Source organism: Vulpes lagopus, chromosome 12, assembly GCF_018345385.1.
Source record: "Vulpes lagopus strain Blue_001 chromosome 12, ASM1834538v1, whole genome shotgun sequence".
Classification (NCBI taxonomy): Eukaryota; Metazoa; Chordata; class Mammalia; order Carnivora; family Canidae; genus Vulpes; species Vulpes lagopus.
In genome coordinates, this window is record NC_054835.1 from 13,454,867 (window position 1) to 13,479,003 (window position 24,137).

At 44.8% G+C, this 24,137-nt stretch overlaps 1 protein-coding gene across 9 annotated transcripts in view; it reads left to right on the forward strand.

The window, feature by feature from the left end:
- Window positions 1–24,137, forward strand: part of CACNA1B (calcium voltage-gated channel subunit alpha1 B) — a 196,188-nt gene that overhangs the window by 98,273 nt on the left and 73,778 nt on the right. For 6 of the 9 annotated variants that reach the window (XM_041725821.1, XM_041725823.1, XM_041725822.1 and 3 more), the window contains exons 19-20: window positions 4,713–5,525; window positions 6,947–7,164. In XM_041725821.1, the coding sequence (XP_041581755.1) occupies window positions 4,713–5,525; window positions 6,947–7,164 (1,031 nt within the window). Of the gene's footprint in view, window positions 1–943; window positions 1,007–4,709; window positions 5,526–6,946; window positions 7,165–24,137 lie in introns of all 9 variants that reach the window. The other 3 variants (XM_041725818.1, XM_041725819.1, XM_041725820.1) reach the window with 2 other exon arrangements.

The window sequence follows — 24,137 nt, forward strand, 5'->3', positions numbered from 1 at the left end:
CTCACACACGTTCACACTCACACACATGCATAGTCACAACCTCCTGCTCATTCACACACTTACATCCACACTCACACTCAGTCACACACTGATTTGCACATTCTTTCTCTCTTTCTCTCTCACACACACCTATTTGCACCCAGGACCTGCAGGTGGATGAGCTGCTTTGAACACCTCACAAATGTGTGTAGACTCAGCCATGAGAAGGAGGAGCTGGGAAGCTATGTGGTTCTCCCCAGGGGAAACATCCTTAAGGGGGAATGATGGTAGAGATTTTTGGTTTCTCTGTTGATTCTGGAAAAGCTTCCAGAAAGTCACTAGGAAATGGCTTGGATTACACCCAAAGGAAGTGGGTTGGAGATGTAGCCTCTTTGCCCTTGGGAGGGTTGTGGAGGCACCTGGTTTAAAGCCTGAGGAGCCAAGGGGACTGGTGCAGGGTGGACAGACAGCAGGGCTCAGGTGAAGCCCAAAGGTAAGGTGTTCTGTGGCAGCTGGCCTTGGTCCATCCTAAAGGCACGGCAGGTGCACAGGTCATCCCACCATGGCCCCGTGGGAGTGGGACACCAAGTGGCAGGGGAGGGCCACTTGGAATTTAGGGGCATGTGGTGCTGGCTCTTTCCAACCCTGCTGCCCTTCTAGGGGCAGAGCGTGCTGAGCTGGAGTGGATGGGTCCCCAGCTCACAGCTCCCTGTCTTCCAGCCATGGTGGGGTGTGCTGTGTTCTTTTCAATGTCACTTCTCTGCCGATGCTCTTTCTTTCTCAACTTCTCTTTTACCCCGAGGTCTCAACTGGTGCCCATTCTGATGGAAGCGTCCCTGGCCTCCTGCCCAGATGCACACTGCAGCCTGCACCCTGACCTGATGTGGCTTAAATGTGTTCTGTGTCCCCTAGAACCCTCTCTGGTTTTCTCACTTGTGTTTTGTTTTGTTTTTTGCATGTGCAGTTTTGTAAAGCACACTCGAGGTGCTGTATCTCGCAGCTCATCTGTCTCCAGCGTAAACTCACCGTGAGTTGCTCTGCTACGATACCCATCTGTGGCTTCATGGCAGCTACATGCGAACACCCCCCTCCACTCCTAACTGCTTTTCCACCTCAAACCACTTGCTTCGAGGGCAGCTCCAGGAAACCCTTCTGCAGCTGACAGGGGACAGTGGGCATGCTTCCTGACATTCCCGAGCCCTGCTCACGGGCATCAGGCTGTCTGAGCTCAGCCCCTCCTCCTCTCCCTCCTGGTCCTCTTGTCTGCTGTCTGTGTGCTGTCCCTCTGGTGTCTTGAGGCTCTCTGCTTCTCCGGAGGTGGCCACTGCTATCTCCTCGTGGTTCCCACAAAGTAGAGTGTTCACTAGGACTCACTGAGGACATTTATGGGGTCCTCCTGCCCCATCCTTTTTGACTTGAGAGAGAATGTATGTATCTGTGATCCTTAGGGAGTTGTCCTAGCAAGAGCAGAGCTGCTGTCTCATGATAGCCCAGAGCCTGAGGTAGAGCCATAGAAACCCCAGCATGTCCCTCTTGGAGGTGACACCAGTCTGACTGGGGAAGTGGTCCTGGGGACGCTCACCCTTGGGGGCTTCCTCCCGTGGCTAAAACCAACTCTTGCAAGTGAGACGTCCCTGGTGTGGTTTAGTCTAGTCAGGACACCTGGATGGGGGTAGCCAGGTGCCCTCTCTATGTTCAGGTGGTGTGGGAGCTCTTGCCACCCCGGAGCCACCTGTTCCCTACTCAGCTAGCATAAGGCTAGATTGGGCTTGCTTACAAGCACTTGGGGCTGCTGGCAGTTGGGGCTCTGATGTCTCACAGAGTAAGAAAGTTGGATCCTGGATGACTGATTCACAGGGTGGAGTGGGATGTGGATGTAGGTATCGATGGTATCACAGTGAGGGCTGCTTTATGTTATCAGCAGCTATGGGTATCTGGCTCTGTTATCCCAGAGACCTCAAAGCAGAGCCAGGCCACTGAGGCTCCTTTTTGGGTCCTTCAGGCATCCACAGCCTGGGTTGGGTGTGGCTGGATAGGGCTACACCAGCAAGGGGGTCGAGCCACTGTGGGAGCTGCTGCCCCATGTGACTCCTTACAGGGCCTTTTAAAATAAGGACTTTGCCTGAATTATCGTCACTGTGCATCAGATAGTAGCCTGGCCCCCGCCCTCGTGTTCTTGCTGCTGGTGAACCAGGTGGAGAGGTAGAGAGTGAGAGGCCAGTGGTGGCCACACTACTTTAATGTGCCAGACAGAGCAAGGACAGAACGGCAGCTGGGGGGTGCAGGCTGGCTCAGGCACTGACAAGGAGGACAGGCCTGGTGCAGACCAGAGAGGGAGCCAGGATATTACAGAGGGGTGAGTGGTCCAGACAGTTTGAGGTGGCGTTAGGGCCCAGAGAGGCCGAGAGACCCAGGCTGCTCAGGGTCTTGCTCCCCTGGGAAGTTCTGAGGGGAGTCCATCAGTCTCATTTAGCAGGTAGCTCACTCCTTTGTGAAGTGTAGCTGGTTCCTGGGAGAGAAGTCGCTGCAGCTCAGTGTCAGGGCGAGGGCAGAGCCATGTCAGCAGGAACCCATCCTCACCCGAGCTCCGAGCCACTGCAGTGTCTCCATTGTCGTTACTGCCGGTCCACTCTGACAGAGAACTGGCCTCCAGGTCTTGGGCTGCATCCAACACTGACCCTGCTGATCAAGCGGAGCTGAGTCTAGGCCTATGTCAGGCTGCCGGTCTGGCTGTCTGTCCTCACAGGCTCCTATGCCTGAGGAGTGCCCCTTAGTGCTGTCATCCACTTCACACAATTCAGCATTGTTTGGAGTTGGGTCATTTGTTTTGGTGCCAGGCTGGGATGGGTAGGTCCCCAGTGGTTCTAGGCTGAAGCTGAAGAAACAGAAGGTGTTAGGACTGTTGCAAGGAGTCCCCAGGATCAGGGAAGCACATGTGTCAGAGGAGGCAGGTCAGGGCCTGCTGTGGCAGCTGAAGGTGTGGGTTAGCAGATGGCCAGAGAGCCTGACAGTTGTTCCCCGTGCATTGCCCTGCCTGCCCACAGTATGGACTCCTAGTCCACAGTATGGACTCAGATATTGTATTCTTCTGCTTCCGTGTTTTTGACGCACTGCCCTGGAAATGGCTCCCCACTCTGGAGCTTGGACTTCACCTCCAAAGAGGTAGGCTTTGGCATCATAAACTTTGTGCAGGTCAATTGCGGGGACTAGGCTTTTCCCACACCTGGCCACCTCTGTCTTTGCAGGTCAGCATGGTGCTCAGTGACCCAGGGCACTGGAGCTGGTGGCCTGTCCAGCCTGGGCCCTGGTTTGAGGCTCCTCAGGCTGTGACTCTGTACCGTCAGTGCAGTTGGGGTCTGGCCAAGGCCTCGCATCTTTAGATGACCTTTTTTTTTTCTGTTTTGCCTTTGCCTGCGTCTGATCCTGGCTCCGTCAGTGACTTGATGTGGGGCCCTCTGTGAGTCACACCTTCTAATAAGTTCAGTGTCTTTACCTGTGAAATGGGGACAGGAGCAGCACCTAATTCCTGAGGTAGTTGTGAGGATTGGATGAGGTGGGCACTGTAGCCCACAGCACAGTGTGGCTCTGAACAACACAGGTGCTACTACCACCACCACCAGGGTGGGTCTAGAAACCTCCAGAGGTTGAAGGACAAGACTCTGGCCTCAGATGAGGTTTCCGCTTGGCCGAGGTGGGACTGAGGTCGCCTACTTTGGAAGCCTTTTTCAGCACAGATTCCAGAATGCAAATGGCTTCCTGTGTACCCTCGGTTGTGGAGCCCCACACGGGACCGTGTGGGTGAGGCTGAAGGGGGTCAAGCCTTTGGTAGCCTGTGCAGTGAGGGCCGAGACTCTGGAGCACCATGCCTGGTGCTGGAGGGCTCCTCTCTGCTCGGGTGGATGGACTGGGCTCTCTGTGGAGCCAGGAGAGGGGAGGGCATTGAGGAACACAGGAGATTGCATCTCTAGCCCTAGACCTAACTGCTAGGTTCCTGGGAGCAAGTGGTCACTGAACCAAATGGCAGCTGCCCAGATGGGGCTGACCAGCTTAGGCACAGCTTACCCTTTGCCCCCGATAGGGCTGCTGCCACTGTCCCCTTGCTCCCCAGGCTGCTGCCCGCCTCATTCCCAAGGACCCGCCTCTTCTCAGGGTCTCTCACAAACATCCCTGTCTCCTTCTGGCCAGCGGCTGTTTTTCTGGAAGTGGAGATAGAGAAGCCCCTCCCCGGGCAGCTCTACTCTGTGTTACAGCAAGGCCCGGCTCCAGGACTGCTGAAGGGGGCTCGCTGCCTTCTGCCTCTTCCTTAGCCCTGCCCCGTTTGGGCGCTGCCCCCTACTCTCCCCATGTTGGCCTTCCTGGCTGGCAGCCCACCCGCCCTGGAAGCCTGTCTGCCACCTCATGCTGGTGCCTATCATTCCCACTGCCCTGCATCCCTTGGCCAAGGGCCCCTGTACACCCTCGAGGGTGGCCTTGAGCCGCCGCCCCCAGGCTGTTGCTCTCACAGTCTCTGGGATCCTGACACGGTAGGGGCAGTGCTGAATCCTTGTTACCCTGGGTATCGCCTCCTTGTTCTGCTCTGACTGCTGGCGGTCTTGAGGGCTCCTGCCACCCCCCTCCCTGCACCCTCTCTGCCATCCCTTCATCGCTGTGTCCATCTGTGGCTTCCCTGTGAGGCAGGGAGGTTGGAGAGCGGCTCAGGGGGCCTCCGCTCACTGCCGGTCTCCCCACAGCAGGCCGCAGAACTCGGCCAAGGCGCGCTCGGTGTGGGAGCAGCGGGCCAGCCAGCTGCGGCTGCAGAACCTGCGGGCCAGCTGCGAGGCGCTGTACAGCGAGATGGACCCGGACGAGCGGCTGCGCTACGCCACCACGCGCCACCTGCGCCCCGACATGAAGACGCACCTGGACCGGCCGCTCGTGGTGGAGCTGGGCCGCGACGGGCCGCGGGTTCCCGCCGGGGGCAAGGCCCGGCCCGAGGGCGCGGAGGCCGCGGAGGGCGCCGACCCGCCGCGCAGGCATCACCGGCACCGCGACAAGGCCCCGGCCCCCGGCCCCGCCCCGGCCCCGGCCCCGGCCCCGGCCCCGGCGGCCGCGGGCGAGCAGGACAGGGCGGACGGCCCGAAGGCCGAGGGCGGGGAGCCGGGGGCCCGGGAGGAGCGGCCGCGGCCGCACGGCAGCCGCAGCAAGGAGGCCCGGAGCGAGCGCGGCCGCGGCCCGGGCCCCGAGGGCGGCCGGCGCCACCACCGGCGCGGCTCCCCGGAGGAGGCGGCCGAGCGGGAGCCCCGGCGCCACCGCGCCCACCGGCACGCGCCCGAGCCGGGCAAGGAGGGCGGCGCGGCCGGGGCCAAGGGCGAGCGGCGAGCGCGCCACCGCGGCGGCCCGCGGGCTGGGCCCAGGGAGGCCGGCAGCGGGGAGGAGCCGGCGCGGCGGCACCGGGCGCGGCACAAGGCGCCGCCCACGCACGAGGACGCGGAGAAGGAGGCGGCGGAGAAGGAGGGCGAGGCCGAGGACCGCGACAAGGAGAAGGAGCTGCGGAACCACCAGCCCAAGTGAGGGAGGAGGGCCGGCGGGGCGGGGTCTGCAGTGGGGCGGGGTGGGTGTGTGCCCAGGGGGGGTGTGTGTGTGCCCAGGGGGGGTGCGGGGGGGTGGGTGCGGGGGACTGCCCGGGGGGGTGTGTGTGTGCCCAGGGGGGGTGTGTGTGTGCCCAGGGGGGGTGCCCGGGGGGTGGGTGCGGGGGATTGCCCGGGGGGTGCCCGGGGGTGCCCGGGGGGTGGGTGCGGGGGACTGCCCGGGGGGGTGTGTGTGTGCCCAGGGGGGGTGCCCGGGGGGTGGGTGCGGGGGATTGCCCGGGGGGTGCCCGGGGGTGCCCGGGGGGTGGGTGCGGGGGACTGCCCGGGGGGGTGTGTGTGTGCCCAGGGGGGGTGCCCGGGGGGTGCCCGGGGGGGTGTGTGTGTGCCCAGGGGGGGTGCGGGGGGGTGCCCGGGGGGTGCCCGGGGGTGCCCGGGGGGTGGGTGCGGGGGACTGCCCGGGGGGTGCCCAGCCGCCCCGCCACGCCCTGCGCCACTGTCCCTCCGCGATGGTGACCATCCTGCCTCGTGGGGTGACGTGTAGGACAATTAAACCTGCATGGGGGCGGGCAGCCTATGTTCAGTGAACGTCGGCAGGAGGGGAAGAGGACGCGGGCGACAATTGTTGGGGCTGGTTTCGGACACGTTGGTGTGGGAAGAGTCTAGTAGCCCCGGGAAAAGAGAAAATCGGGGAGAGCCTGAGGGAGGCCTGAGGAGGCCACTGCGCTCAATGGTAGAAGGGAAGAGGGCCTGCTAGGTGACCGTGACACGCAGGGCCTCCTGCCCGGCCACAGCAGCGCCACCCAGACTGCTTCCTGGCTGGGACGGGATCCGACTCCAATTCTGTGAGAAACCTGGTGTCCCAGGAGTCCCCGAGCTAAGGCCCACAGTCTGGGTGCTTGCCGTGGGCCACAGACCTCTCAGAACTCATGTGACTGGAGGCCACAGCTCAGGGTCAGCCCAGTCCAGGCACCGTCTTTATGTACAGAGCTCTGTGCTGGTGTGGCAGGGCTCCAGGTGGAGTAGCTTAGGGAAATGTCCTCTTGCAGGCTTCTTCATTCTGCAAACAGTCCCCCTCCCCCCACTCCACTCTGTGTGTGTATGTATGTATGTATATAAATATACATATATATGTGTACATATACACATATATACATACATACGTATACTCCACGTCAGCCATGTCTGGTCTTAGGCCAGGGACAGTCAGGGGAGTCAGCCCCATTTTACCTTTCAGATCTGAAAACACAGATTAAGTGATAAAAAACATATGAAATGCCAGAATAGCAGAGGAATGGGACAGGGATTTATCTGATCTGGATGGGGGCATAAGGAGCTGGATTTTGTAGACTGGATAGCATTTTGGGGCTGCATCAGACTCTAATGTATATTCTTGGTTGCAGGGAGCCACACAGTGACCTAGAAGCTGGTAGGACGATGGGTGTGGGCCCTGTACATGCATTGCCCAGCACTTGTCTACAGAAGGTGGAGGAACAGCCAGAGGATGCAGATAATCAGCGGAATGTCACACGGATGGGCAGCCAACCCTCAGACCTGAGTGCCACTGTGCATATCCCAGTGACGCTGACCGGTCCTCCTGGGGACACTGCGGCTGTTCCCAGTGAGTATCTCCCCATATCAGCGGGGCAGGCTCCGTTTGCTGTCCCCCCACCCCCACCCCCCATGACAACTCTTTGGGGACAGAGCATGCCGGTATGAACCATTCCACCAGCTGCAGAGGAAGTCCTTTGTGGTGCATCTGTGCCTTGATGATATCTCTTTGTTTCCCAGTAGCCCAGAGGAGCACTGTTACTATTACATGTCACTATTCTCTATTCTCTTCTCTTCCAAGAATATTTGCAAATTACCAGCTCAGTGGTATTAATTAGAGTGCTGGGGGACAGCAGGAGGGAGCTGGACCAGGACTGCCCTTGGGGGGCTTACAGTCTCATCGGGAAGACAGACCTCAGGACAGGCATGACTTTGTGTAGTTGTGTGAAAGCTCCTAAGGATCATGGTCCCAGACTTGATGGGGGCTGAGAACTAGCCTGAGGAGGCTAGGAGGAATTGTTGGGGTGCTGGTCTTCCCACGGACTTACATGCTCTATGATCCCTGCTCTGAGGTCCCCACAGGCCTTTGCCTGAACCCCTCTTTTTCTTCCCCTCACTCACACGTTCATGAGGTCCTGATTGAGCAGCGTCTCCGCTCCTGACCATGTGCAGACATTGAGGGTACAGGGCAAACAAGATGCTATTCCTATCTTCAGGTCACTGTCCAATAGGGAGAGATGTATAGAGATCAAATACAGTCTTCTCACACTGTGTGTGCACTAAGGGCAGAGGAAACGTTCCAGGGGGGAGAGGGAGAGACCACAGAAGCAGAGCTAACATGCAAAGCTAGATGAAGATTTAGGTCTCAAGCAGACCAGGTGCCATGAAACACCTGCCTGTGTTTGCAGATACGTCCATACACATAGACCTATGCATATGCCCCATATGCCTTGTGCAGGTGCTCTACCTGGGGCCCTGAACCAGTGTACAATGCTAGTTGTAGCAATGGGAGGTGGCTAGCTCTGGCTCTTAGGCTCCTCCTCTCTGCTTCCCTGGCCACTTCTCTTGTTTCACCATCCGTGGATATTAATGGGCCTGACTTCCCAGACTCCTGGAAGGCAGCCCCCCTGCTCTGATTCTCTCTGGCTAAGCCTGAGGAAAAGCCGAAGGTTTCTACCTGGCTTTTGTCCATGAGGCAGGTACAGTTCCTGGCCACCACTGATCTTTTTACTGTGCCTATAGTTTTGCCTTTTCCATAAAATCATGTAGTTGGAATCATACAGTGTATAGCCATTTCAGATTGGATTCTTTCTCCATGTCTTTTCGTGACTTGATAGCTCATTTCTTTTTGGTGCTGAATAGTATTTCATTGTCTGGATATAACCACATTTTATCCACCCACCGACTGAAGGACATCTTGGTTGCTTCCAAATGTTGGCAATTATGAATAAAGCTGTTCTAAGCATTCATGTTCAGGATTTTGTATGTTTTCAACTCATTTGGGTAAATAGCTAAGAGTATGACTGTTGAGTTGTAAGGTAAGACTTTATTTAGTGTTGTGCGCACTGGGGGCGACAACCGTTCAGGGCTGAGGGTAAGGGAATGAGGAAAAGAAAGGAGACATAAACAGAGTGGGAGCAGGAGGGACATATGGCCGGATTCAGCCACAATGCCAACTTTATTTGTATTATTTACTTTTTTATAAAGTAGGGTTGTTTAACAAGCAGGATATTTTAAGCTTAGTTTTCCAGACATGTCCTTTCACAGTAGACAGCAACAGTATGCGCCCTTGAATAGATAGCAATAGTATGCGTCCTTGAGCCACAAGCCTTTAACAATAAGGGTGAGACAGGTGGGCCGCGGTTGGAAGAGTCAACAGAGAGCCTTTGCTGGATCCATTAACCCCTTTCTGGCACGCGGCTCCCAACAATTTAGCTTTGTAAGAAACTGACAAACAGTCTAACAAAGGGACTGGATCGTTTTGCATTCCCACCAGCAGTGAATGAGATTTCCTGTTGTTCCACACCCTCTCCAGCATCTGGTGTTGTCAGTGTGTTGTATTGTTGCCATTCTAGTAAGTATGCAGTGGTATTTCATTGTTCTATTTTGCAATTCCCTAATGACATGTGATATTGAGCATCTTTTAATACACTTATTTGCCACCTGTATATCTTATTTGGTGAGGTACCTGTTTGTATCTTTTGCTGGCTTTTTAATTTTCTTATCTGAAAAAAAAATTGGGACTTAATTTTTTAAAGAGCAGTTTAAGGTTCAAAACAAAATAGAGAGGAAGGTGCAGGGAGTTCCCATGACTTGGTGCCTCCTCACATACATAGCCTCCCCCATTAGCAACATTCCCCACCAGACAGTGCATTTGTTACCAAGGATGCGCCTGCTGACGTGTCATAATGACCTAAAGTCTATCATTTACCTTAGGGCTCCCTCTTGGTGGTGTACGTTCTGTGGTTTTGGACAAATGTACAATGACATATATCCATCATTATATGATACAGAGTATTTGAATTGCCCTAATAGTTCTCTGTGCCCTGTCTATTCATCCCTCCCCCTCCCCAACCTCGAGCAACCACTGATCTCTTTAGCGACCATTGTTTTACCTTATTCAGAATGCAACGTCATTGGAGTCATAGGGTACATAAACTTTTCAGATTGGCTTCTTTCACTTACCAATATATATTTAAGGTTCTTTCATGGCTTGTCATGGATTAAGAGCTCATTTCTTTTCAGCACCGAATAAAATTTCCATTGTCTGGGTGTTCCACAGTTTATTTATCCATTCATCTACTGGAGAACATCTTGGTTGCTTCTAAATTTTGGCACTTATGAATAAAGATGTTATAAACGTCTGTGTGTAAGATTTTGTATGAACTTGTTTTCAGCTTCTTTGGGTAAGGAGATAATGGCTGGATCATATGGCAAGAGTATGTTTCATTTTGTAAGAAACCAGTGAACTGTCTATACCATTTTGCATTTCTACTGGTAACATGTGAGTGTTCCTCTTGTTCCACATCCTTGCCAGAATTTGGTATGGTCATTACTCCATATTTTGGCCATTCTGTGAATGTGTAGTGCTATCAAATTGTTTTAATTTGCATTTCCCTAATAATGTGTGATGTGGGACATTTTTTTTATACACTTATTTGCAATCTGCATTATCTTCTTTGGTAAGGTGTTTATTAAGGTCTTTGGCCCATTTTTAAGTCAGTTTGTTTTCTTATTTTTGATTTTTATGGAATTCTTTGTAAATTTTAGATAACACTATTTTTTTTTATCAGATGTGTTTTTTGCAAATATTTTCTGCCATCTGTGGTTCATCTTCTTGTTTTCTTGACCTTGTCTTTCACAGAGCAGAATTTATTAATTTTAGTCATGTCCAGCTGATCCATTAATTCTTTCATGGATCATATCTTTGGTGTTATATTTAAGAAAGATAATCATAAACAAGTCATCTAGGTTTTCTCCTAAGTTATCCCCTAGGAGCTTTATTGTTCTGCATCTCACATTTAGGTCTATGAGGCATTTTGACTTAACTTCTATGAAGGGTAATGTCTGCGTGTATATTCATTTTTGCATGTGGACATCTAGTTGTTCCTGCACCATTTGTTGAAGAGACAATCGTTGCCCCCACTGTTTACCTTTGTTCCTTTATCAATGATCACTTGACTGTATTTCTAGGGGTCTATTTCTGAGCTCTGTATTCTGTTCTGTTGCTCTATTTGTCTGTTCTTCACTGATACAATACTGTCTTGATCACTGTAACTTTATAGTGAGTCTTAAAGTTGGGTGGCATTGGTCCTCTAACTTTGTTCTTCTCCTTCTGTATCAAAATGTTGGCTATTCTGGGTCTTTTCCTTCTTCATATAAACTTCAGAATCATTTTGCTGATATCCATAAAATAACTTGAGATTTTGATTGGGATTGCACTGAATCTATAGGTCAAGTTGGGAAGAACTGATACCTTGACAGTATTAACTCTTCCTGTTCATGAACATGGAACATTTGTCTTTATTTAGTTCTTTGATTTCATTCATCAGAGTTTCAGTTTTCTATATGTAGATCTTATAGATATTTTGGTAGATTTATACTTAAGAATTTCATTTTGTGGAGAGCTAGTAGAAATGATACTGTGTTTTTTATTCCAAATTTCACTTATTCATTGTTGATAAATAGGAAAGTAATTGAGTTTTGTGTATTAACCTTGTATCCTGCAACCTTGCTAGAATCACTTTTAGTGCCAGGAGGGTTTTTTTTTTTTATTCTTTTGGGTTTTCCATATAGATTATCACATCATCCGTGAACAAAGCCAATTTTATATCTTCCTTTCCAGTCTGTATACATTTTATTTCCTTTTCTTGCCTTAGTGCATTAGTAAGGACTTCTAACATGATGTTGAAAGGAGTGATGAGAGGTGACATCCTCGCCTCGTAGACCTGATCTTAATGGGAAAACTTGAAGTTTCTCATCATTAAGTATGAGGTGAACTGTAGGTTTTTAGAAGATAGTCTTTATCAAGTTGAGAAAGTCTCCGTCTATTCCTAGTTTACTGAGAGTTTTTATGATGAATGTTAGATTTTGTCAAATACTTTTTGCATCTTTTTGCAAATACTATCAAGTGACTTTTCTTTTTTAATCTGTTGTTGTGATTATTAAATGATTTTCAAATGTTGGACCAGCCTTGAATATCTGGGATAGATCCCACTTGGCTATGGTATATAATTCTTTTTATACTTTGTGGAATTTTATATGCTAATATTTTGTTCTGAATTTTTGCATCTATGTTCGTGAGAAATATTGGTCCATAGTTTTCTTCTCTGGTAATGCCTTGTCTGGTGTTGTTATTAGGGTAATGGTGACCTCATAAAATGAGTTGGGAAGTACTTCCTTTGCTTCTATCGTTTGGAAGAGATTGTTGACAACTGGTATAATTTCTTCCTTTAAGTGTTTGGTAGAATCCATCAATGAACCCATCTGGGCCTGGTGCTTTCTATTTTGGAAGGCAGTTAATTTATGAATCCATCTCTTTAATAGTTAGAAGCCTATTTAGATTGTCTATTTCTTCTTGTCTGAATTTTTGGCAGATTTGTCCTTCCAAGGAGTTGGTCCATTTCATGTAAGTTATTGGATTTGTGGGCCTAGGGTTGTTCTTAGTGTTCTTTTATTATCCTTTACAAGTTCATGAAATCAGTAGTGATGTCCCCTCTTTCATTTCTTATATTAGTTTTTGTGTTTTCCCTCTTTTTTCTTAGCCTAAGTAGAGGCTTATCAATTTTAATGATCTTTTCAAAGAAACAGTTGCATTGGTTTTGTTGATATTCTTTATGTATTTTCTGTTTTCAATTTCATTTATTTCTGCTTTAATTCATTTTTTAAAAAATTGTTTTTTGAGAGGGAAAGGGATGGAGGGAGAGGCAGAGGGAAAGGGAGAGAGAGAATCTTAAGCAGGCTCCACGCCCAGCATGGGCAATGTGTGGCTCAGTTTCATGACACTGAGATCATGATCTGAGTTGAAATCAAGAGTCAGACACTTAACCAACTGAGCCACCCACGTGCTCCTCTGCTCTAATTCTTATTACTTCTTTCCTTCAGTTTATTTTTAATGCTTTTTTTCTTTCGTTTCCTAAGGTGGGGGTTTAGATTACTGATTTTTAAATCTTTCTTTTCTAATATATGCATTCAGTGCTATAAATTTCCTTGTAAGCATTGCTCTTGCTGTATCCAGCAAACTGCTTGTTTTCATTTTCATTTAGTTAAAAATATTTTTACATTTCTCTTGAGATTTCCTCTTTGACCCATATGTTACTTAGAAGTGTGCTATTTAATTTCTACATATTTGGGGGTTTTTCATCTATTTTTCTGTTATGATTTCTAGTTTAATTCCATTATAGCCTGAAAACAGACATTTTTGCCTTCCTTTTAACTGGGTTATTTGTTTTCTAATTATTGATTTTTAAGATTTCTTTTGTGTTTTGGATACAAGTCTTTTATCAGGTATGTAGTTTGGAAGTGATTTCCCCCTTGTCTTTTCATGCTCTTACTGTCTAGTGTTTCTGATTGTTACTGGTGCAAGGGTTAATTTGGTTTCTGTCATGGCTTCTGTTAGGAGCAGAAATCTTGGCTATTGACTTTCCTGTGTCAATTTTGTATCCTATTACCTTTCTGAGCTTTCATATTGTGTATTAGTTTTAGCATTGACTCTTTGACTTTTTTCCAAGTATATTTGCAAAACTTCTACAAATATAGTTCTAACTATTCCTTTCCAATTTAGAGCTCTCATTTTTTTTAACTTTTAGATTTTTTGCATGATTGCACTAGCTTATACACTATCAGGTAACAATGAATTTAGTGGGCACCCTTACATTATTTCTACCTGTACTAAGTAAGATTCTGGTTTTGGGCTTGAGGTGTGTGTGTGTGTGTGTGTGTGTGTGTGTGTACAATCTAATTCCTATTTCAAAAAGTATTTATCTGGAATAGAGGTTGAATTTTGTTAAAGGCCTTTTCAAGACCTTTTCCCCCTTAAATATGGGGATTTATAGTAATGAACTTTCTGCTATTAAACTGTCTTTGCGATCTTAGAATAAACTCCACTTTGTTAACATTTTTTTAAGACTTGTAAGTAATTTCTACATCTAACATGGGACTCGAACTCACAACCCCAAGATGAAGAGCCGCATGCTCTATTGACTGAGCCAGCCAGGCACTCCAGTTAACATTTTTTTTAAATGTGATGTTATGATTTGTTAATATTTTATGTAGGATTTTGGGGTTGATACTTTTTTCTGATGTCAGTTCTTTTAGGGTTCTCAGACCCAATTTCAACATTGCAGAGGTTCTCCAGCCCCAAGCACCAAGCAATTCTTGAACACCAGTAGGGTATCTGAGAATTCAACTCAATTCTAATACTACTAGTACCTACTAGTAGATAGTATCAGGTTCCACAGGCTAAGGGTTCAGTCCTACAAGAGTGCCTCCCACGTTCTACTTCAGTTACCAGTGAGAAGCCCTAGGCTGTCACCTGTGCTTCTGACCTACCAGCTCCAGAGTGGAAGTTCCAACGACCTCCTTAAGCTCTTTAAATTTGCTCACAGAACTCAGGGAAACACTTAAGTTTACCAGTTTGTTAAAGGATATGATAAAGGATAAGAATCAATAGCTAGGGATCCCTGGGTGGCACAGCGGTTTGGCGCCTGCCTTTGGCCCAGGGCGCGATCCTGGAGACCCAGGATCGAATCCCACATCGGGCTCCCGGTGCGTGGAGCCTGCTTCTCCCTCTGCCTGTGTCTCTGCCTCTCTCTCTCTCTCTCTCTGTGACTATCATAAATAAAAATTAAAAAAAAAATTAAAAAAAAAAGAATCAATAGCTAGATGAAGAGATACATAGGGTGAGGTCTGGGGAAGGGATGTGGAGCTTCCATGCCTTCTACTGGCATGCCATTCTTCCCAGTATCCATCTGTTCCCAACCCAGAGGCTCTCTGAACCCAGTCTTTGGGTTTTCATGGAGGCTTTGTTGCAGTCCTGATTGACTAAGTCATTGGCTATTGGCTGATTCTTCCTCTAGCCCCCTATTCCCTCCCTAGACGTCAGGGTTGGGGCTGAAAGTTTCCACCCTCTTAGTGTGTTAGTCCTCCTGACAATCAGCCTCTGCCCTTGGGTGGAGTCCAGAAGTCACCTTCATTAGTCACCTTTATGGTTCTGAAGTGTTCTCAGGAACTGTGGATGAGGGCCAGATGCATCTGAGAAATTCATCTGAGTGGCCAAATATATATTTCTTATGAATCATTATGTTGCATATATTTTTTTAAAGATTTTATTTATTCATTCATGAGACACACACACACACACACACAGGATCCCCTATGTTGCATATTTTAAAGTGAGTTGTGGGCAGCCCCGGTGGTGCAGCGGTTTAGTGCCGCCTGCAGCCTGGGGTGTGATCCCATAGATCCAGGATCGAGTCCCACATCAGGCTCCCTGCATGGAGCCTGCTTCTCCCTCTGCCTATGTCTCTGCCTCTCTCTCTTTCTGAATAAATAAATAAATCTTAAAAAAAATAAAATAAAAAATAAATAAAGTGAGTTGTGTTCTGTAGCTTTTTTATCTTATGTTCAAGTATCATTAGGTTTATTTATTTATTTATTTATTTATTTTTAACACTTTTTTTTAATTTTTTTTTATTATTATTATTTATTTATGATAGTTACAGAGAGAGAGAGAGAGAGGCAGAGACACAGGCAGAGGGAGAAGCAGGCTCCATGCACCGGGAGCCCGACGTGGGATTCGATCCCGGGTCTCCAGGATCGCGCCCTGGGCCAAAGGCAGGCGCCAAACCACTGCGCCACCCAGGGATCCCATCATTAGGTTTAGATATGAATGCTATATAGTTGCCTTATGCTTAACTTCATTAATCCAAATGTTATAATGTTTCCATTTTCTATTATTTTATTTATCTTTTTTAAAGATTTATTTATTTATTTATGATAGACATAGAGAGAGAGAGAGAGGCAGAGACACAGGAGGAGGGAAAAGCAGGCTCCATGCCGGGAGCCCAATGTGGGACTCCATCCCGGGTCTCCAGGATCGCGCCCTGGGCCAAAGGCAGGCGCCAAACCGCTGAGCCACCCAGGGATCCCCATTTCCTATTATTTTAAATGGGAAAAAATTATAATGTGCTATAAAAATTATAATGCATTAAAGTTGGTTGTACTCAAAATCCCCAATTAATTTTAAAAAATATAACTGGAGCACCTGAGTGGCTTAGTCGGTTAAGTGTCCAACTCTTTGTGTGTGTGTGTGTATGTGTGTGTGTGTGTGTGTCCAACTCTTGATTTTGGCTCAGGCAGGCCATCATCTCTGGGTCATGAGACCTAGTCTCATGTCAGGCTTCACACTCAGCAGGGAGTCTTCTTGGGATTCTCTCCCTTTGCCCCTCCCCCTGCTTGTGCTCTCTTTCTCTCTCTCTAAAAATAAATAAATCTTTAGAAATATAATTAAAGTATAAACACTGAAAAGTAAAAACTATCGTATTAGGACAAAAAAAGGCTTAATGCATTCCCTGATCACCACAGTTACAACAGCTATTAACAAGCAATTGCTTTGGACACTTCCTTTATTGAAACTTACCGCACTTTTCAAAAACATCCACCCATTAACTCATAGTTAACCAACTGAACTTGGAATCTTGGCTGAGAGTTTTTTCCTACATTTTTTTGGTTAAAAATGTTATATTGAGGGGCGCCTGGGTAGCTCAGTCAGTTAAACAGCGGACTCTTGATTTCGATTCAGGTTGAGATTTCAGAGGACTGGGATAGAGCCCTAGGTCTGGCTCTGCACTTAGCGGGGAGTCTGTTCCTCCTCCCTCTGCCCCTCTCCCTGAGCTTGCTCTCTCTCAAATAAGTAAATAAGTAAATCTTTTTAAAAATGTTAGATTGGGTTTGGGGGAAGTATACATTTTTCCTATATAAATGTCAGCCAAAAAACCCCCCAACAACATTGTGCTGTGAGGTGCATATGTTTTCCTGAAGTGAGGTAATTATTAAAGTGAGGGCACTCTATGAGGAAGATTTACCCGAGGTGGTCTATAAGCTATACCTCTTACTGATTCACAAAAAGAATTAGAAAGTTTTCTTCTTTTCCTTTTCTGAGATAGCTTAAGTAACATTAGGATTGCTTGGTCTTTAAAGATTTGGTTAGATTCTCTTGTGAAACCATCTGGCTCTAGTTTATTTGGGAAGGGCAATTCTTTGATAATTTCTTTATTCTGTATAGATATTATCTGTTTAAACTTATCTCCTGAGATTGTTTTGGCAAATTACAATTTCCTTAGAAATGATCATTTGATCTAGGTTTTCCAGTTTATGTATATATACAGTTATGCAAAGAAGTGGCCTAAGTTTTTTAAAAATTTTCCTGTTTTCTCCTTTATGTTTTCCTCTTTTTTTTTCTTGATTAGGTTAGTGACATATATTTTGTAGGTTTTCATAAGAAGAACCAACACTTTATTTATTAGTTCTACTGTGGTTTTGTTTTTTAATCTGTTACTCTCCAATTTTATCTGTATTATTTCCCTCTTGTCTTTTTGTTTTACTTTGTTGTTTCTTTACTAGCTTCCTGAGTTAGAGTTTAGTTTACTTATTTTATTCCTTAATATTTGTTATATGATTATTTAAAGCTATGAATTGTCCTCTGATTACTAATTTAATTGTATGCTATAGATTCTGACATTTGGTGTCTTCATTTTCATCAAATTTTAAAGAAATTATGTAATTTTGGTTTGCATTCCCCCAGGTATTTGTAGATTCCTTGGAAATTTCTACATAAAGGATCAAGTCATCTGCTAATGAACAGTTTTATTTTTCACTTTATGATGTGTGTGCCTTTTATTTCCTTTTCTTCCCTCATTGCACTATCGACCTCCAGAACTGTGTTGCATAGCAGTGGTGGGAGCTGATGCCCTTCTCTGATTCCCATCTTGGGGGAGGAAGGAACATATAGTCTTTCAACATGAAGTATGATATTAGCTGTAATTTTTTAGTTTTTGTTTTTTTGAGGGGAGTGTTGCTAGATGTTCTTTATCAAGTTGAGGAAGTTCCCCCTTTATTCCTTTTTTCCCCTGAGAGCTTTTGTGTTAAATCAGCACTAAATTTTGTCAAATGATTTTTCTGCATCAATCGATGGGATCATGTAGTTTTTCTTTTGTAATATGGTAGTTTACATTGATTGCCTTTCAAGTATTAAGTCAGCCTTGCACCCCCTAGGATAAGCTCTATTGGTCATTGCTTACAGTTATTTTTATATATTGCTGATTTGTGTTTATTAATATTTGGTTAAGAAGTATTTCCTCTGTATTCATGAGGGATGTTGGTACCTTTTTTTCTTTCCTTTTTTTTTTTTTTTGGTGTTATCTTTTTTTTTAAAGATTTTATTTATTTATTTATGAGAGACAGACAGAGACAGAGAGATGGAAAGGCAGAGACACAGGCAGAGGGAGAAGCAGGCTCCACGCCTGGAGCCTGACGTGGTACTTGATCCCGGGTCTCCAGGATCACGCCCTGGGCTGAAGGTGGCGCTAAACCGCTGAGCCATCCGGGCTGCCCTATCTTTTGGTTTTGGTATCACAATAGTCCTAAATTCATAATATGAATTGGAAAGTGTTCCTTCTGTTTTTTAGAAGTGATTCTGTAGAATTGGTGTTAATTGTCCTTTAGACATTTGGTAGGATTTGTCAATGAAACATGTCTTTTTGGAATTGAAAAATAGTCATCAAAAGTGACAAGGCTGTGTTACCTATTTCATATTGGGTGAGTTGTCGTAGTTTGTGCTCTTAAAGGAATTGATTGGTTAATTTCGTTTAATATGTCAAATTTGTGTGTATGTGTAGTTGTTTGTAGTATTTTTTTTATTTTAAAGATTTTATTTATTAATTTATTATTAATTAATTTATTTATTTTGAAAAGATTTTATTTATCTATTCATGAGAGACACACACACAGAGGCAGAGACACAGGGAGAGCGAGAAGCAGGCCCCATGCAGAGTACCCGACGTGGGACTTGATCCTGGGTCTCCAGGATCACACCCTGGGCTGAAGGCCGTGCTAAACCTCTGAGCCACCTGGGCTGCCCATCTTTATTATCCTTTTCACGTCTTTGTGATCTGTAGGGACAGCCCTGTCTCATTCCTGATATTGGTAATTTGTGCTTTCTCTCTTTTATTTCTATGAGTCTTACCAGAAATGTGTTACTCTTAATGATCTTTTCAAAGAATCAGATTCTTTTTTAATTTATTTTTTCTATTGTTTTTCTGGTTACAGTTGCATTTTATTTCTGCTCTATTATTTTCCTCTTTCTGTTGCTTTTGTTCTATTTTGTCCTGATTTAGTTTCTTGAGGTAGGAGCTTAAGTTACTGATTTGAGTCTTTGCTTTGTTCTAAGGTAAACATTTAGTGTCATAAATTTTCGTTTTAGTACTGCTTTATCTATGTCTTCCAGATTTTGGTATTTTATTTTCATTCAGTTCTATTTAAAATATTTCCCTTGAGACTTCATCTTTGAATCATGAATTATTTAGAAGTATGTGGTTTAGTTTCCAAGTGTTTGGAGATTTTCCTCTTATCTTTCTGTTACTGACTCCTAGTTTGATTATTTTGTGGCAAGTGAACATACTCTGTATTATTTTTAATTCTTTCAAATTTGCTAAGGCTTGTTTTATGGCCCCGTATATGGCATATCTTGGTATATGGTCTATGGGTACTTGAAAAGAATGTATGCAGTTGCTGCTGGTGGTGGTGGTGTTCTGTAGGTGTCAGTTGGATCCTGTTGGTGGATGGTGTTGAGTTCTGTGTGCATGCTGATCTTCTGTCTAGATATGTCACTTGCTGGGAAAGGGATGTTCAAGTCTCCAACTATAATTGTGGAATTTGTTTGTGTCTTCTTTCAGTTCTGTTAGTTTTTGCTTCACATATTTTGCATCATTGTAGTTGAGTGCATGCACATTTAGAATTGCTGTCTTCTTGAAAGGTTGACTCTTACTGTTGTGTAATGTGTCTTTCTGTACCTGATAATTTTCTTTGCTCTGTTGTCTACTTTATCTGATATGAAGATACCTAGTCCTACTTTATTTTGATTAATATTTGCATGGTATATCTTTTCACCTTTCTACTTTCAAACTAGCTATGTGGTTGTATTTTAAGTTAGTTTCTTATAGACAGCATATAAATGGGTTATGTTTTAGTTCTGTTTTATATTTGGCATATTCAGACCATTTACATTTAATATAATTGTATATGTTATAGCAAGTCTGCTGTTTCATTTTTTTGTTTATTCTTTCTGTTTTCTATTTTTCTGGTTTCTTTTTTCTTTCCCTCCTGTGGGTTACTTCTATGTATTTTAGAATTTTATTTTGATTTATCTGTAGTATTTTTGAGTGTATCTCTTTGTATTTTTTTAATGATTGCTCTATGTATTACATTATATATATTTAACTTATCCCAGTCCACTGGGGTTGTCATTGTACAAGTTTAAGTGATATATAGAAGGTTTACCTCTCTTTTTCCTTTCTATGCATAAATGTCTTTTTTTCTCATGTATTAATTATTTCCCCACATATCTTTAGGACCCCACATATATTTAAGACTACATCAATGTGTTATAATTTTTGCTTCAACTGTCAAATATAATGTAGAAAATCCAAGAGGAGAAGGAGAATGTGTTGTATTTACCCATATTTTTACTTCTGTTATTTTCTTCTTTCCTGATATTCCAATTTTTCTTCTTTCATAATTTACTTTCTATTTAGAGGGGCTTCCTTAGTGTTTCTTTTAGGGCTGGACTGCAGATGACAAGTTCTCTAAGTTTTCCTTCATCTGAGAGTATCTGGATTTTCCCTTCATTCCTGAAGGATGTTTTCACTGGGTGTAAATTCTGGGTTGACAGTTCTTTTTTTTTCAGCACTTGAAAAACGTGTGCCTCTTCCTTCTGACCTCCATGGTTTCTGATGAGAAATCCACTGTCATTCGAATTGTTTTCTTCCTATAGGTAAGCTGTTGTTTCTCTCTCGCTGCTTTCAAGATTTTTTCTTTGTCTTTATATTTCAGAAGTTTGATTATGATGTATTTTGGCATGGGTTTCTTTAGGTTTATTGTGTTTGGGATTTGCTCAGCTTCTTGAATTTGTAGGTTTGTGTCTTTTTACCAAATTTGGAAATTTTTTCATCCATTCTGTCTTTGAATACATCTTCAGCTCCGCCTTCTTTCTCTTTTCTTTCCAGGACTCTGTTGACATGAATGGTAGATCTTTTGTCCTAGTCCCAGAGGTCCCTGAAGCTCTGTTCACCTTTTTCAGTCTATTTTCTCTCTGTTGTTCTAATTGGGTAATTTCTATTGTTCTGTCTTCCAGCTCACCAGTTCTTTCCTTTGTGCCTTCCATTCTGCTGTTGAGCCCATCTATTGAGTTTTTCACTTCAATTATTGTATTTTTCAGTTCTTAAATTTATATTTAATTCTTTATATCTTCTATTTCTTTGCTATGACTTTCTATTTCTTTGCTGAGATTTTCTATTTTTTCATTTGTTTCAAGTGTTTTTATTGTCTGCTGAAGCATTTTTATGATGGGTGCTTTAAAATTATTTTCAGATAATTCTAACATCTGTATCATCTTGGTGTCTATTGATTGTCTTTTCTCATTCAAATTAACATTTTCCTGGTTCTTGGTGTGATAAGTGACTTTTTTATTTGGACCTTAGATATTTTAATATTGTAAACCTCTGAGTTTTACTTAAGTCTTCTGTTTTAGCTTGTCTACTGTGGTACCTGTCCAGCAGGGGGAGGGTGAGTGAGCTGCCTCATTACTGACAGATGAAGGTGAAAGCACAGGTTTCTCATTCGACTTCCATTGACACCCACAGCCAGTGGGAGCAGGTTCTTTGTTCCTGCCGAGCCTCCACTGATAACACCCTATCTGAGAGATGTGGGAGTGCCTTGTTACTGTTCTCCACATGACCTCCACTGACATAGGAGTGAACTTCATTACTTTTGGGGGGTGGTAAAGTCCTGGTTTTCTACTACAATTCACTGTGGCAAGAAAAAGGAAGGGATGCCTCATTATTTCTGGGTAGGAATTGCAGTTCAGGCTACACATGTGATCTTTATTGGTATCACATGGGTTGGGGGCTTGTTCCCACAAGGTGAGGATGAAAGTCTCTGCTCCCTACTTGGCTATCTCTTATTCCACCCCAGCAGAGGCTTTGGGGTACCTCATTATAGGCTAGTGAGGGTAGAAGTCTGCACTCTCGACTTGGTCTCTGCTCATATGAGCTGAGGTAGAAGTGCATTTTTTTTCTGGGGTGTTTGGCTATAGTCGAGTGGTCATTGTCTGTAAGTTTCCTGTCTTACTAGGCTGCACCTTTCCTGATCCTGTCATTAGGGAAAGCTGGCTTTCCTGTGGGATTTAAAAAATCTGTACCTATGGGGATTTCTAGGTTGCTGGCTTTTCCTACACCAAGGTTGTTTGAGGCATAGAAGAAAACCCAGAAAAGAAAAACTTATTGCTATGTTATTCCTCAGGCCCCAAAGGCCCTAAGTGATCTGGCTTCTCTCCACCTTTCAGAATTTTCTTACATTTGCCTTATATAAGATGCCCAGGGGTCTTCGTTGTGCTCAGTGGGATGATCTTTATAAGAGCTCAAGTCTTGAGTCCGTTTTTATATATGACATAAGGTGAGAGTAAAAGGTTTTAAAACTTTGTTTATTTATTTATTATCCTCCAACCCCCCGCTCTGTCCGCACGGACATGCATTTGTTCTGTTGTCATTTGTTGAAAAAGTTATCCTCTTTTCATAGAATTTCTTTGGCACTTTTATAAAAAATCAATTGACAGGTGCTATTTCATTTCAGGAAAAATTCTGGGATTGCAGTCTTAAATGTTCATTCTATTATGTTGTTTTACTTTTGTTTTTCAGACATTCCAGTTACACAGATGTTGATCTATTTTGTCTTCTGTATGTCACTTTCTCTCTGATTCTTTTGAAAGCTCATTCTCTATTTTATACATTTCCTCTTGGCTTATTTGACCCCTGTCTTCATCTTGCTGTAATTTCAGTCATGTCTGTTTTTCCTTGGAGTCCTTGTAGTTTCTGAGACAGTCTTGTCTTTCTCTTTAACTTCATTTCTCAGATGATTTCTATTTCAGTTTCTCTCCTGAGTTTGATCAGCTCACATCTCTCATCTCCTGGTTTTCAATATGTTTTTGTATTGAGCTTTTCCTCTTATTTGTGGTGGTTTTTCTTATGAGCAATTGCTGGTTTAATTATATTTGATTCATGTTAGAAAGTTGTGTTCTAGGTGTCCTCTGCTTTACCATTATTTCTTTTGTGGAGTATTTTTATTAGCTGAAACGTTTCCTCCTTACTTTCTGTTTTCTTGTGGTAGAAGCTTTGTATGGATGTTGGGTTCCACTTTCTGAAAATGAGGAAGTGTGTTTGTTGACTTCCTGGACCAGTAAATTTCACGTGATTTTGTGGAGAACAGGGAAGGGCTTTGACGACTCACTTGCTCTCTGGGTCAAGAGCACCCTCTTCTGGTAGTACAGCAAATCCTGTCCCTTTACTAGGTGGTGCCTTGTTGGGAGTGCTGTCTAGTTCTAGTTCCAAGTCTAATTCTAGATACCCCATCCCTGGAGGTCGCTGGACCACAGCCATCACAAAGCCACTGAAATGTGCTGCTCCCTTCTGACTGTGCCTTTTGCCTGCAGAAGCAGTGTCTTTCTGAGATTGCTGTCTTAGTTCCATGTACTTCCTGGGGGTCACCAGGAGTGGGGCTCAGACCTCAGTATTTCTCTGCTTAGGGCAAGGCCCTCTCTTCCATGGATGAACATTTGCTGATATGTCCATGTCTCACCATCACCTTTACACTGCTGTCCTTTCCCCTCTCCACACAATCCCTGCTTGATGCCTGATCCTGCAGACTTCAGGGTTCATTTTCCTACTTACATGTAAATTCAAGCTTGTACTTTTCTTATTTCCCATACACTGTGGATTATTTTATTATCTTTGCTTGTTGGCTGTGTAGTTTATAGGGGATATAGGGAGAACTTAAATATAGGTGGCTGCAACTATCTGTAGGAAAACCTCTTATCTTTTTAGTTTCTGCTGGATTTATAGTTATGGTCACTGTGACATTTCTAATTTCCTTCCTTCTCTCCTAAAAATTTGTCGAGTTAAAAATTGTCAAGCAAAAAAATATATACCAATTTTTGATATTTCAGTTTTGGGCTTTCTTGTTCTTCTCCACTATATCTTTGTTTTTCTATTTTATTTCTGTTCTTCTTAGTTTTTTTTCTTCTACTTTCTTTATCTTCATCATAATATTATTTTTCCTAGTTATGAGTTGGATACTCAGTTCTTGGCATTTAAGCTCCTCTACTTTGGTAATGTATTTAAGTCCTTAACCTTTACTCTAAGAAGGGTTTTAGTTGTCTTACGAGTTTTGAAATGCCGTAGTTTTCATACTTCTAAACTTTTTTCCAGGTTTTGT